Source organism: Apis cerana, linkage group LG2 (genome assembly GCF_029169275.1).
Source record: "Apis cerana isolate GH-2021 linkage group LG2, AcerK_1.0, whole genome shotgun sequence".
NCBI classification, from domain to species: Eukaryota; Metazoa; Arthropoda; class Insecta; order Hymenoptera; family Apidae; genus Apis; species Apis cerana.
The window spans coordinates 5,102,270-5,116,044 of record NC_083853.1 but is presented as its reverse complement, the minus strand read 5'-3'; the positions used below and the strand labels follow the sequence as shown (position 1 = coordinate 5,116,044).

Sequence of the window (13,775 nt, the reverse complement as noted above, 5' to 3'; positions counted from 1 at the left end):
CAGTTTGTAATTATTCGAATGTCTCAAATCCAATGGCGTTACGGAATGATAGTCAGGCATAGCGGCATTTCCGCACGATTTCGTGAACGATTTAATCACGGATTAATAGATCGCCGCAAAAGCGATCCCCGAGGCTTCCACCCTGGTTAATTAATTGCGCGCATATATTTGCCGAGGAAACCCGAATTAGTAGAATCTGAACTGAAATCGAACGCGACCGAGGAACGTTCTCCGACCGATTGCACAGGTTTCTCAGGCAAATAGCGTATTTCGACACCGTCTACTTCGTAAACACCTTCCCAGACATGTGTCTCGGAAGCCTAACCCTTATCGATTTTCCTTCCACGTTACAATTACCAATAGATGCACAACGATAAATAATCAAATCTATGGAGTAAGTTCAATTTAAAGTTTGATTTAATCTGTTAAGTCATAAAAATTTTATATATTTGCGATATGAAATTGAAATATATATTGTAATTTATATTTAGTACTAAAAAATACTTAAACATTTTTCTTGAACGTTTTGCCTATTAGAAGATCGATCAAATTGATTGTATATTTAATATTCTAATTATTTATCGTCGTAAAAGTTATAAATCTCACGAATCGATCGATTACAAATCAATCTCAAGTATATATTATTTTTTCAACTCGTAACGAGAATGACGTAACAATTTTCAAAGCATTTCCAAAATATCTTCCGCGCTCACGCGCACGCAAAAAAACGAGCGAGCCGTCTGTCGACGAGCACGCTTTAATTGCGAAAGGAAGAGAATTAAAAAAAAAAAAAAAAGAAGAAACGAGAAAATAAAGAAAGAAGAAAAATAACATTTAATCAAGCACCAGCATGGTGCACGGAATGGCGGAAACAGCCTAAAAATTCCCGACACGAAGATCCAAATGAAAATGACATCTCCGCATCCCACCAGGAATCCACGATTCGTCATTAGCTTGACAAACGTTTCGGCGGGATATTTTAAAATGCGAGTAAACAAACGACACTTACTGTACAGGCGAATGGTGCCGTCTGTCTCTCCACGTGGATTTTTCGCGACGCACTTGTAGCTACCGTAATCCTCCTCCTGAAAAACAGAATGGTAATGACGTGAGAGAGAGAAAGAGAGTGGAAATCTGGCTTTTAAGCAAGATTGCGCTTATCGAGTTTGGTTATATAGCGAAACGGTTTCGCGCTGAAATCGATTGACGGAAAATAGGATGAGTTTAAGTCGAACGTTTGAATTTTATTGTCACTTTTTTTTTTTTATTTTGGACGCGAATGAAAAGTTTGAGAATTGATTTTTTGAGAAATTAGAGGAGATTCGAATTTGTATTCCTTCCCTTTTTTTTTTACGAAGGACAATTGTAAAAGGAAAGAAATATCCGTTCAAATCTATTAACCAATCTATAATCATATCGTGACAATTTATTTTATCATCCACTTTTACTATAGAAATTCAAAGGAATAGATTTTTCTTCCATTACATCTGTTTCATTTATTAAGAACAAAGGAAGTTGAGTGAAAGAAACTTCTATCTTTGCTCGTTTGTACTTCTGAAATTTTTCCTATGACGCATTTATTATCCTTATAAAAGCAACGCAATAAAGAATCGCGAGAAGTAAAAGAGTAAAAGAAAACAGAGGGAAGGGGGGAAAAAAGGATATTTTTCTCGAGCTTGATGACGAGAGAGAGAAAGTTCCTCTTTTACACGGACATTTTAAGGATATCCTTTCCATACGCGAAAATAATCTATGAATAAATCTCGCGAGATGCCGTGAAACTTTTCAAATATCACCTGTTGGCTTCGCGATTTCTCATATTGGTTGAAGTTAGGATTAGTAGATGAACATTCTTTTCTCATTTCACAGATAAAGTCTGGAGATTAGTTATTACAGAAATATTATTTGAAATCATTTAAGTATGCGCAATATTGTATGTTAATTTTAATCAAATAGAACTGAAAAATAAAATTTTTTTAATAGCAAAATTTATTGAAAATTTAAATTTATCCTTTATTCGCTATCTTTATTTTTAAATTCAAAAGTGTTAAAATTTAGAGTGCAAAATATAAAGTTCAAATATAAAGAGATAAAAATATAGAGATAAAAATAGTGAAAAAAAAGAAAAGATAAACTAGAATATTATACTTCTTTATTTTTTATACATTTTTCTTTCTATTGTAAATTTCCTTTTTACTGTAAACGTTAATAATTCCAATGCACTTTTAAAATGAAACTAGATATTATACGCTTTCTAGAAAATACGAATTGTAAAATCTCATAGAAAGTGCATTAATCGTTAAATAATTATTATATTTAATACGAAAATTAAAATGTTTTTATACGAGATATCCATCTTCGAGCCGTTTATTATATGTTAATTAACTAAGCAAATTGTAAGAAAAAAAAGCCGACAAGAAACTGGTCAAATGAAGGGAAAAAGAGCACGTGATCTTCGCGTTCCAGGCTACTTAAGAAAAAACAAGAAAAAAGAAATTCCTAATTCAGGGAACGCCGGAGAATGGAAGAATATTTGCATCGCAAACAAACAACCGAAAAAAGAAGGACTGGCGAGGTACAGTTATATGGAACGAAATAAAAAGATAGAAAATTAAAAATAAAAAAAAGACTACGGGAAATTACTTCGTCGTCGCCAAGAGAATAGCGCTTTATTAATATTATCGAATCTCCAAATTTATGCTCAATTACCGAACTAAATGGAAACTATTTTTATTTCTCTTCCTATCCTATTTTTTACTTAGATCCTGGACGATATTCGATCATAGAATTATTTTATATCGTACGAGTGACAGGATTTTATGAAACGAGTCAAAAATATTTCGCGAGAATGATGGATGAATGGATGAATAACGATAGAACTATCAAAACTTGTCACAACTTGGCACAATTAAAATTGACGTTTTTATCGAAGCAAAAAAATATACATTCAATTTACTCCTAATATAATACTTCAATTATAATTACTTACGTACAATGTATATAGGTTATAATTTTATCATAGAAATCTACTCAGGAAATGGAGGAGAGCATGCCATTGAAGCCACTTTTTGTTTTATCCCGATATCTCAAATAATTACCGAGATATAACGATTCAAAGTGTCTATAATACTTAAGATTTTTTAACAGAGGCTATGAATGAAACCGTGACCTACATTATTTTCTGGAAATGCTTACTACGTTTTTCTAGGAATCGCGTCTGCCATTTGTCTGGAATTTGGGATAGGTCAGTGAGCGAGCGAGAGATCCGAGTACGGGACAAGGATGCAGATAGTAAACGATTAAAAATTACCTTTCTCTTTACACGACGATATCTTGGGAACCGAAAGTCGCATCGGGATAAATGAAAGAGCGTTTTAAAAAGCAAAATTCCGCGCTTCTAATGATCTTTCATTCATTGACCGGAAGTCATTATCTTCCGAGTTATAGCGGTTTAAAATTTTTTCAAATTTTAATAGGATTCAATCGAGTTTTAAAGAAGAAACTACACGAAAAATACGTTTAACGATCTTATTAATGGCACGCTATAATTGATTTGGAAATTGTTTCAAGTTTTTTGTTCGAAATGAGTTGAATATTTAATTAATCAATCTGATGAGTTTCGAGTTTAATTGTTGAATCGAAGTATCTACACGCATTTTTTGGACATTAAAATATAACAATGTTATCATTATTTTTATCCCATTATTCGATAAAAATTATTTTTCGACGAATTCGAGATTTTATTTCTTTAAAAACGATTTTCAACGCGTCGCTCCGAGACACGTCCCAGCGAACGCGACAAACGAATTGTCTTTGCCAGATGCTGCAATTCAATTGGTAATGTTCGCGTCAATACATTGCGGATTTTGTTTCATCGAAAAAAGTATCGGTTAGCTTTTGATCCATTGACGAACGATATTAAAATAATTAAAAGACGAATCGAATGAAGTTTTCACAATCAACGCGAATCCAGTTTTGTTTCTTTGAATTTTTGATAGAACGGAATGAAAGATCGATTGCCTTTTTCCCCCCCCTTTTTTCAAATGATTGTCCATCAAAAACAAAATTATCGAGAAAATGAAACGCGTACTCTCGCGTAATCGAATTAATTTTGTTGTATCGATATTCCCATTTTAATTCAGCATCGAAAGTTTAACGTTTAATTAAATCAAGAAGATCTAATTGGAAGTGACATAATTAAAATTTTAAACGCCCCTTCGTATTTTATTTTTACTCCAATGCCCTAGTATTTTTCTTAAGCACAGGCGCTTAAAAGATTAAACATGAAACTCGTTCCACTCACCTGTAGATCGTGTATCGTTAACGTCATATGCGTCTTGTACGAGGGTTTCTCCGGCGTGGAGGTGGTCTTGTATTTGTTGCTACCCTGAATCATCAGGCCATCCTCCCTGGTCCAGTAATTCAAAGAAGTTGGATGAGCCTCGGTGTAGCATTCCAACGTGACTGAATGGTCCAAGGGTGCACCGACCAATTGGTGCGGTATCCAGAGCATAGGGGGGACTGCAACGAGAAAAGTGATTGATTGGCTCATAAATGTTCCAATTACTAGCGATACAAGCAGGAGCGTGGCGTACGGATCGATAACCGGTCCACGTCTATAAATCTTGGCCCGAGTTTGTCGAACAAGCGCTGTATACGCTTCTCGATTCGATCATGCTCCTAACAGCCGAGAACAAAGCGGTAGTCGAAACGTCTCATCAACGAGACGAAAGATATTTCTCTGATCGTAACGTTTCTTTTTTTAGATAATGAAATGATTAAATGATGTTAATTTTAATCGATGAGATAATTCAATTAATGGATTATTCGTTATATTTGCGAATGTAAAATGAAATTTCTATAAATGTAACTGAAAAGAAATGGAGTTTAAATAGAAATCTATTTTTAAAATATTTAATCATTAATTAGGATAAAATTTTGCAAGATTTGAGAGAGATTCGGTAAATTTATCTTTGATAAAAGCCTGTTTCTGAATATAGTTTGATGTTATATTTTAACATTTTAATAATTGATCATTATGCTTCAATGGTACATCACGAGAAGGATTATTAAAGGATTTCAAATTATAGGATAATTTATTATAGTTTTTACAAAAGGATTCAATTAACAGTTGATTTTTATTGACTTTACGACATCTAATACTGCTTAAAAAAAATTTAGAAAAAATCCAGGAAAACTATACATTCACAAAAAAGCAAAATCGATCGCTCATCGTGAGGCATCGACTGTTTCACTGTTCACTCGTTGAACGGTTATACGAAATAAATGTTAGATTCCTTGAAGTTAAATACACCGTTACGACGCATAACAGATTCCACTATTAGAAACAACAATCCATCACCGTGGTGGTGTTGTAAAGCGGCGAAAAAATGGCCGCCCTCTCTTTCGTTCCTTTAATTCAAGGAACTTTATCGAATTTCCATAAAATATCACCGGCATCCGTCTTCATTCTTTTCCGCCGAGGAACACGGTGCTCGTATTCAACGTGGGAAACGCGGTCGAAACACTGACGCAAGTTTTCGCAACAACCTTGTGCCACCTTGTGTTGTTTCGAGCCCCGTTGTCTTTAATCGAGCATCTTGACGTTAATTTGCTCTTAATTGCTCGACGCCCGCGGCGCGTAAATCAAAACTTAACGAGAAGGGAGAGGAAGGGGTGGAAAGGTCGATGAAAGAAAATAGAAAAGTCTGAACAACCGGGCAAAGAGAAGCAGCTGAAGAGGTAAAGAAAAAAGTATGCTAACGGGCAGAATCAAGTTTCTTAAGGAAATATTGGACAGTTAGATGGTTAATGTTGTCGTAGTAAATTATATTTCGAATTTCTGGAGAGTGTTTTATAGAGAGAATTTTTCGAAACAGAATATTTGCAAAATACGTACTTTCCGTAAATGATATAGAGAATATTTTTTTATATCCGTAAAAATGGAAAAAACGATCGTTGTATCGAACAATCGAATTTGATATTTTAAAATAAAACCGAGTAATTTATTTTATTTGAAACGTTTAGTGCATTTTTTTAAATAAACAAATGATATTACTCGTGCGGTGAATGAAAGTTTTACAAAAGTTTTGAGAAAACATTGATTATTTATTTATTTATCTATCGATTGGCAAAAATCGTTATATATTTCTCGTTGATTCGCGAGGATAATTGCGATAATCGATAAGGTATTTGGATAGGAAAACGAAGGATTGCATTTGGGTTAATCGGATCTTTTTAAAGCCTATTTACGAGTTAGAAAAGTGGAGAGGAAACTTCTGTATTCATTTGTGGCACGGATCGATGCTGATTGAAAAGTAACGAAAATGGTACGGATACGAGTTTGTTTCGTAATGTTCTCTGTTATTCAACTTTGTTCCATCGTAATTATGATCGCTGCTTTGTATCTCTATTTCGTTGATTGGGCAAATTAATTTATAAGTGCAATAATAGAAATTTATTTAACGAAGAATAAATTAGCACAACATTATTATAATTTTCAATTATACACGAAATATTAACTATTTATTACGAAAGGGGAGTAAGTCCATTTAAAAAGAAATAAAAAAAAAAAAAAGAAATAAGAAGCCAAATATAATTTGATATGAAATTGATTAAATCAAATTAAATTCATCGATAAATTAAATTGTAGAATTGTTTATTATGAAAGAGGTAAGTTCACTTTCCCTAGCTTAATTAAACATAATTTTATGTCTCTTATAGAATCTCCAGTTATCGATAATTCATTTTGATTATATATGAAATTCATTTATGCTATCCATGATGTAATTAATAAAATTACATTAAAACATGTAACAATTACATAATTAATTTGAATAGTTCGCATGATAAATATATTCAATATTCGATTATTTTTATTACAACAATAATCAAAAGTTTGAAAATGATATAAAATATCGAAAAGAAGAAAGGAAATACTTTGTAAATTTCAACGAATAACTTTCATTCTTCAAATATTATAACCAATACTTCAATTTGAATATTGTTCGCATTTCATATATATTTTTCAACACCCTTAAATTTCTAAATCGTCCCCAATCGCAATCTAAGTATTATTCTTCGATCGGAAATGAGAATTGCGAGCAATTCCAGGGTGTACATCGGTCATGATTAATCCCCCATTTCTTTTTTTTCCCCTCTTCCATTTCAACACGTTAAATCTCAGAAAATAAGTCATGCAGGATTTACCACGCTTAGAGCCGCGGAGTTGGTCCAATAAAAAAGTAATTCCGCCACGACGAATGGTTTTCCATAGGAACCCTCGTGCCCCTGATAATACCTCTATGGGATGGGAGTGCTTCAATTTAACTTAAACCTCGTAACAATACACCAGGAGACCTCGAACTTTCCCGCGGTCACATTTTTCATGAAGTTCGAGACGAGTCGAGCATAATTCACGCGAAAACGTTCGCGACAAGGAAAGGTGGAAGGTGCGGAAATGGAGTATAACTCTTAATATTTGAGGGTAGTACGAACTTAATACATTGTGCGAAAGTCTTTGTAACGAAAATTCGAAAATAATATTCTTTTGCACATTTAGTAGGTTTTTTATTTTTTAGTCGAATCGATTTTTATTTTTAAGGAAATTTTGTGAGCGGAGTATAAATCAACCCTCAAAATTTCATTATGTTTTTTGTTTCTTAAATTTTATAATGATACCGAAGATAAAGTAAAATTCTGAATTACAAAATTTGGAGAATTTGGACATCTATGTTTTAAAATTTTGTGGCTTGATTTTTTTCTCCTCGAAAATTCTTGATATAACTTGTTTGCACTCTGCATATACACAAATTTTCATTCGAATCAGAATTGATTGAATTTTTCTCGTGTTAAAATAAACATTCAAACATTTGTACAATTATTACAGTTCACGATAAAAGCTATATTTCTATGCATTTATGAAGAAAGAGAAAGTTTCAATACTGATATTTTTTCAATTTACAAAATTGAATCTTATATACCTTATATATTGTCATACTTTTAAAAACTGCAATAATGATTCATTACAGCATTATTTATTCATCCCTTAAAAATTACAATTATTAATTTAATTAATAATTAAAAATTTTAAAAGAAATTAAACATCCATAATTTAAAATATATCTTGCGAAAATATTATACTGCGGAACGATCTTTCACAAAGATTTAAATTTGAAAAGAAGTAGAAGAAGAAGAAGAAGAAGAAGAAGAAGAAGAAGAAGAGGAAAAAAATAAATTTACTGACGTATTTCAGTCAAGTTATAATAAAAATTTCTGTTTTCATATTCTTTATTACATCGTCACTCTTCCGCACCGGAAATTATATTTCCTATTACACTATTCAAAAGTCGCAACTATCGCGTACTTTTTAACACCTCATGCAAAGTCTGCATTAAATACCTCACCCTTATAACTTATGTACTTTTTAATTCTCCCACGCATTTTTACAGCCTGGCGAATTCAGCGAGCCACTGCATAAAACGAAAAAACACCTGGGAATATAGAATTCTAGATTGAAGTCGCTAATGAACTGCCTGCATTATTTCGTTCACGCGATCAACATTCTATCCGACCAGAAAGAAATCTTTCTCTTTCTCTCTTTTCTATCGAGACTTTAATTTTTATTCGAGCGAGAACGACACAAACACTTGATATTACATGAGAAAAAAAGAGAAAGAGAGAAAAAAACTAATATTGCTCTGCTACTTTACTCAACCAAAAATTTTTTCCTTTCATCGCCAAACATATTGCGCGTTTCTCTCTATGAAAGGTTGCTTAACTTTTATTTTGAAAGAATAGTACGGATATCCAACATTGTATAACATGGGGGAGAAAAAAGAAACAAGTAGAACAAGAAAAGGAGAGGGAAATTTAATTTTATTCCACTATTCTACTCAACTAAAAAACATAATTTTTTGTGCTCGTGCTACGTGAGCTTGTTTATTTTTTATTCTACAAAAAACAAAACAATTAATATTGTGTACAGAGAAAAAAAAGGGAAGAAAAAGAATAGAAAGAAATCTGAAGATTTCCTTCCACAATTTTATTCAACTAAAAAAAATAATTCTTATCTTCATCATATCTTAGATACTTTGCGTTTCTCTACGAGAACTCACTTAACTTTTATCTCAAAAGAATGATACCAATATCCAATATTGTATAATAGAAAAGAAAAGGGAAAATAGAAAAAGAAGAATAGGAGACAGAAAGAGAGAAAGAGAAAAAAATAAAGAATAGAGAATGAAATCTGATTTTACTCCATCTCGAAGACGAAGACTGATACAAAAGCGTGCAGATAGTAAAGAGCTTTAAAATTTAAATAAAGATTCTCCGTCGAATGGTTTCAGGAAGCAACTTTCACCCCTCTCATTCCACGGGGAATTACATGGCTCCCTATCTCGCCAGCTTTAACAGCGGCTGCAAGCTTGATTTTCTTGATCCCTTAAGATTCTTCGGGGCATGTTTTATTTAAGGAACGTTGAAAGCTTATCTTTGATGTCGACGGATACATGATAAATAATTTATGTTGTTAAACGGGTTGAACGTCTTTTAATAACCGGCCATCCCTCCCCCTCTCCCTCCTCCTGTTCTCATTTTATAGAACGTTCCTTTTTAATTCAATCTATCCTCCACCCTGCCCTCCCCTTTCAGGTGGTCAAAGGATACAGAGAAACTCACTTTCCCTTGTTCCTCTTTTTGTTTAATCTTAAATAAATTTGTCGCGATTTCATTCTCCGGTTAACCTGTGCCACATGGAAATTTATTTATTAGAATTCCAAATATGTCGCCATTTCAAAATACTCATTCCGTGCCATTGATCTGTAAATAATGGTAATTTTATGAAGTTACGTTCGTCCAAACGTGAGGATGGAATTGTAAAATAAAAATTGTAGGTCAGTAGTTTTTGCAAATTAATTAAACATGCAAAATAAATATTTGATTTGCGACAAACGAATTTTTGAGGTTGTTGGCTGCATGGTGAAAATGAAAAAGAAACATTGTTAAAAATTGTTTAAAAATAAATGTGCAAGTTATTGTAAATTATAGAAGAGATCGATTTATAAAAATTTACAAGATCAATTTTGTGACTCGTGACACCTAAAGAGATTCTTTCTCGAATGAAATTCAAGGGAGTATACACATCAGGAATTCAATAAAAATACCTTGAAATGGAATGGAAAAAGAAAAGTGATGCAGGGAGGCAAGTGGATGTAAATTATCTGAAAATTTAAATAAACATTCTCCTTGAATTGCTTCGGTGGAACGAAGTGCATGCCTTTGAGAGCCTTCCTCCTTTATCCTATACCCACTTCCATTGATTTTCCCCACCTCTGTTAAAATTGCTTTCATTTTCTACTGTCTTCGTGCACAAATGCCAGATCTACGAATGTTACCGTTGGGTTAGTTTAATAAAAACCATGAGATACATTGTAAAAATTGCTTTTGCTCTCTATCAAAATGAAATTTTATTGAAAAACAAATGGAAACACCTATCGGGAACAAAAGTCCATTATTTCCATTTTTTCAAAACTTTATATATTTTATCAACTTTCCCTCTATATATATATATTTTTTAATCTAAATAAAATAACAAGTTTTTATTAAAATACAGGTAAATGGAAATTGTACAATAACTTTCCATAGATGGGATTCTATTTTTCGTATAAAATGTATTGCATATGTTATGCAATTATTTTACCCCTGCAAAAATCTCAGCAATTTGACAAATGAAAGGGAGATGATAAAATTAATACTCTTTTAATGCTAAAAATAAAATATCGAAAATTCCTTTCTCGTCTGCGAAAAACAAAAAACAAAAAAAAAAAAATATCCACTCAAAAAAATATTAAATTCCGTCAGAGAATTTTTCTCATTACATTTTCCTAATTATACAATCGTTAATTTCCTGTCTCCTGTCATCATCAACTGGGAATAAATATTTCGATATAAAAAGATTTAAAATAATTGACCAGAAAACAATTATTTTAATCCATTGGAATGATCGTATAGATTGGCATTGCATTTTCAATGCACAACCAACGAAATATTTCACCGCCATTCTGGTCCACACGCGTGGAATAAAACTTGAAACCATAGGAATATCCGTAAAACAAAACGTTTGTACATATATCCAGGGAGAAAATGTGGAAATATCCAAATGTCGTCTGGCCCGATATAAATTGGATAAAGTCCCCCTTTGCGGATTTCCCTTTTGGATTCTCCATCCTCCACCCAGTTTTTCGTCCTCTTCATATAACTTATACACGGTGGCAGTTTTATTTTCTACTCGATGCTCATGTCTTTACATCGTAAATCAGTTCCAGATATATTGTGCACCGAATCGTTTGAACGTATTGAAACAATTTCTTAGAGAGAGAAGTGGTCCTTCAATGATCGTTCGATTCTTTCCTATCCTTTTTATCAACCAGATATTGCAAGAGATATCGAAAGATCGATGCGGACGAACTGGTTTAGTCGTATATAATAATGAATTACATTTGATGCAAGAACGCCTAGGATATATCCTGCGTATCAAAAATTTTGAATTATAAAAAAAGATTGAAGGTAGATATTAAAAATAAATAAATAAATTTTACGAATTTGTATATTTTCCGAAATCCTCTCCTCCTCCTTTTCATCCTTTCTTAACTATTCCTCTTGATTACTAATAATAACTCAATTACTACCAAGAGAACAAGAATTATCTTTAAAAAAACTTGACAAATTACGAATCATTAATCGTAACACATTCGTTGCAACAACGTCGAAGCATTATCTTAATGTTGCTTTATTTTATGAAATTGTGTGATCACGTAGAAACAATTTATCTACAAAATTAGAAAGTAAGGGATGATAATTGTTAATCGAGATCGATCAATTGAAGAACAATCATCATTGTGGAAAAACAATAGATAGAGACACACGGACAGGAAGCATAGAATCACTGGTTCATCGCTAGTTGCGGAACAGTCACTTTGAACAAAAGAAATCCGCGGCTAGGATAATTCAGAGAGCTGAACGGATGTAGCCGTTCAAGCAGCCGAAGGGAGCCAGTGTGTTCCGATTTTCAATGGCGGAGAAAGCAAAGTTTACCAACCGGTGAGCATTGAAACGAATGGCTCCACATCGGTTTCATCTGGTGGCTTCTTTGAGCAAGGGGCCCCTGGTAAATAAGGACTCGATTAAATTCTACTCTCTTCACGGCTGTATCCGTGGAATTGACCACGTTCACGATCCTCGGGATCTTCTCTCCTTTCCTCTGTTTTCACAAGATTTTTCCTCTGTTTTTGGAGCCCGTTGTTTGCCACAACCTCCGAGGAGGATTTTGTATTTATAGCTCGCCTCGAAACGACGTTGACGAGGTGGAAGGAACGTTATTTCGATGTGTCTAACATTGAAATAGAGAGTGGGGAAAAAAAGAAAGAAGGAAAGAAAGAAAGAAAAGAAAAGAATTATTTTTAATTTCGTAGATAGAGATCGAGACACGAAGATCCGGTAATTTTTTTTTGTATGCTACGTGTTTTATTTCAAGAATTCAAAAAATTAGTGTAAATAATTATCTTTCATCGCGTATTCTTAACAATTTCGTCGAGTCTCTCTCATCGATTCACTGTTAAAACGATATCCATTGACGAGATCAACTTTGAAAATAATACTTTCCACACAATACTCTGTGTTCATACGTTTAAGAGCATTGGTTTCTAACGCGATCTCGCTCTTGAAGAGTAATTTAAAAGTAATTAACACGTAGCTGGCGGATCACGAAATATATCGTGTTGAGCAAACGTTCAGCTCAGATCACGAGATTGTATACGTGTCGCACACATTATGAATGTTACATCGTTGTAACGTTATAAGAAAATTACAGTCTCGAGTGTAATAGTGAAGGCGAGCAAATATCGGTCGAGATAAACGCGGTTTAATTGTAAGGCGGGGAAAAACTTTGGACATCGAGACAAAATGCAATAAATGGTGCAGCAGTGAAATCGAGTAAGAAAAAGCTTTATATTCGTGTCTAGAGTTTTTAGTTGAAATTGTATTTTTGAAAAATAGAAATAAGAAGAGAGAATCGATACGGGAGGGGATAAAGCTAACGCGTGGATGTTATCAGTGGAATAAGAGAGCGTAAAAAGTAACGGGGAAAAGAAACTTTGCATGTTTCGAAAAAGGAAAATGGAAGATCAAGAAGAGGGTGATAAAGAAAGGAGAGATTTCTCTTATCTGTTATTCCCCAATTTTGATGCAATTTTTGGGAAAAATGGTTGTTAAATGTAAATATTTCTCCATTTTTATATCGACAATATTCTCTACAATGCTTGATATGGTATACTCTTAAAAAAAGAAATTTTCGACTAAAATAATGAAATTTGTAGAGTATCGTTAATACTATACTTTCTGTAACTATAATTTGTTTACGAGAAAAATTATATAAATAAAATCTTTCGCTTTGACCTAAAATTTAAAAATTCGAAAAGCAAATTAAATTAATGAAGTTTCTTTGAACATTCTGTAATAATTGTTATTACTTGGTACACGAATATAATTTTAGAAAATATTACCCGATGCTCTGTAAATTTTTCATGTCGAACGAAATTATTTTTTGTGCGTTAATTACGAAAATAAAAAGTACATTTCCTGAGGGCGGGTTGAAGAGTACAAAAGTACAGAACAATGCATTTTGTTCTACGAACAAGTTTATGAAAAGCTCATTCAAAAGTCGATATACCAACTTCATGATAATGATGAACTATGTTTATATTTTAAATAATAGAAAC

The 13,775-nt window shown here is 32.8% G+C and overlaps 1 protein-coding gene across 13 annotated transcripts in view; it reads right to left on the bottom strand.

The window, feature by feature from the left end:
• Window positions 1-13,775, bottom strand: part of LOC107997758 (lachesin) — a 307,455-nt gene that overhangs the window by 74,128 nt on the left and 219,552 nt on the right. For all 13 annotated transcript variants that reach the window (XR_009828951.1, XR_009828952.1, XR_009828953.1 and 10 more), the window contains 2 exons: window positions 4,304-4,521; window positions 1,010-1,085 (listed from right to left, as the gene is read on the bottom strand). Coding sequence is in view for 10 of the 13 variants with exons in the window: in XM_062071865.1 (XP_061927849.1) it covers window positions 1,010-1,085; window positions 4,304-4,521 (294 nt within the window). In the remaining 3 variants the exon portion in view is untranslated. The remainder of the gene's footprint in view (window positions 1-1,009; window positions 1,086-4,303; window positions 4,522-13,775) is intronic.